General features: G+C 43.7%; 2 protein-coding genes across 20 annotated transcripts in view; one reads left to right on the plus strand and one right to left on the minus strand.

The window, feature by feature from the left end:
* LOC107274371 (TLD domain-containing protein 2) overlaps positions 1 to 1758 on the minus strand; it is a 76279-nt gene that overhangs the window by 5575 nt on the left and 68946 nt on the right. For all 19 annotated transcript variants that reach the window (XM_025091610.1, XM_025091620.1, XM_025091618.1 and 16 more), the window contains 2 exons: positions 486 to 767; positions 229 to 398 (listed from right to left, as the gene is read on the minus strand). In XM_025091610.1, the coding sequence (XP_024947378.1) occupies positions 229 to 398; positions 486 to 767 (452 nt within the window). The remainder of the gene's footprint in view (positions 1 to 228; positions 399 to 485; positions 768 to 1758) is intronic.
* Positions 774 to 1758, plus strand: part of LOC112495359 — a 16486-nt gene continuing 15501 nt past the window's right edge. The window contains exon 1 of the mRNA XM_025091632.1: positions 774 to 1503. Within this exon, the coding sequence (XP_024947400.1) occupies positions 1196 to 1503 (308 nt within the window). The 5' untranslated portion in view covers positions 774 to 1195. The remainder of the gene's footprint in view (positions 1504 to 1758) is intronic.

Here is a 1758-nt window from a genome sequence, read left to right on the forward strand (position 1 = left end):
AAAAAAAAAAAAAAAAAAAAAAAAAAGATAAGACGACCACGTTCCACGCGAAGAACCACGTCAATTTATATGATACGTGTACTTGGGTCATTGGGGTCACTGAGGTCTTTAAGTCAAGAGAAATTCGGACGTGACTGCAATGCTCATGCGACAACGTGAGAATTTAATATGAGCACAGACACAAGGGACTAAGACGTCTTACTAACTGGTTCATACTCTGACACTTACTCTCCAGCGCCAATGGCCAAACTCTCGTTGTTGCCTTTAATGAAGTAGAGGTTATCGCCCGTCCAGTTGAACGCCTGGAACCTTGGTGTGAACCTGAACAGAAGAGATTCCCCGGTTCCGTAGAAGTGGTCGCTGACGTGCAGCGAACAGGAGGTCAGAGCACCAAAAACCTGAAACCAATCGTTTTGACACATTATAAATCCATCATCCAGTTCTCTAGTCCAAGCGCACGTAAAAGTTAGCAAGGATGCACTCACGTTGCCTTCGGTGTCTTCGATCACAAGCAAAATGGGGCTCTCGAGTCTCGCCATCTTGCGATACATGCTGTTCAAACTGAACCCATGTTGACTCGTACTGAATACCAGGGTCCACAGGTATCCTTCGGCTCTGGCTGGCAGGTGACGACAGAGGTGCTCCCTGTGCTCGTCGCTAAGAATTTCCGTTGTTCCAACCAAGTCCGGAACGATGACGTCCGAGTCCAGGGAGACAGCACTACTCGCATAGAGTGCTCGCCTGAGCTCCTCGCTCATAGACAGGACCTGAAGACGCAAACAATTGAACATTAGACGTCTCCTCATTAACGGCTCCTATTCAATGCACACTGGAATGCAAAGAGTCTCAAACGGAATGCAATTTCCCACAGGCGTTGCCTTCACAATAATCAGAGACTCTCTGCACGTGTTTTTCTACCAGGCTAATCTATACAACAACTATTTCTAATTCTAGTACTAGATCTATACACAACTAGAGTATAACCACTATGCATCCAACATCGTGTTGTTTTGTTGTTCTTGTTCGTGTGTCGTGTTGTTCGGCCATTAGGGACTTTGATGTTGTTTCGCAATTTTTCTAATTTTCCAGGTTATCCGCTATTATCATATCGCGCAGTCATAAGCGACATCCTTTCTTACTACTTCAGTTACCAAATATTCATCCGAAAGATCGGCTACACGTGGCGACGCAACGAATGACAAGTTTTGACGACAAAGAAATAAATATTAAAAAAAAGACTCCAACAAGAGTGCTCGTAATTAACCAGTTAAAATGTTCTAGAGTCAAGGGGGAATTGCAGCAGACAATTAAGTACCTCAATAAGAATGACATTTATGTAGCTCTCGTAGTTTACGACATTTTCTCATTTACGTTCAATACGCATATGTGCCTTGGCGTTTCTAGGTCGAACCTACTGTTAGTTACAAAAACAATGCGCACCCAGGAAGCTCGGACTCTCATCCAGCGAACCAACGTAAATACATCGCGATACCGAAACCAAATGTACGTTGAAATAAAAATTTTTCTTAAAAATCATTTTTCCCACAATCCCCCAAAATTATCGAAGCTCGCAATTCGTCGTCCCAACAAATTCTTCAGTTTAACGTCCACGTGAGAATCTCCCGTGAAAATTAGTTGTGCCAACTGTTTTTCGTATTACCACTACAAGAGATCCAGCTGCGATCCGGACCACGAAAGAAGAGTGGAAAGTTTCGTTATTAGCGCGAATGACAGCTTAGTGAGATTCTGTCACCCCCC

Source organism: Cephus cinctus, unplaced genomic scaffold (genome assembly GCF_000341935.2).
Source record: "Cephus cinctus unplaced genomic scaffold, Ccin1 Ccin1_scaffold3007, whole genome shotgun sequence".
Lineage (NCBI taxonomy): Eukaryota > Metazoa > Arthropoda > Insecta > Hymenoptera > Cephidae > Cephus > Cephus cinctus.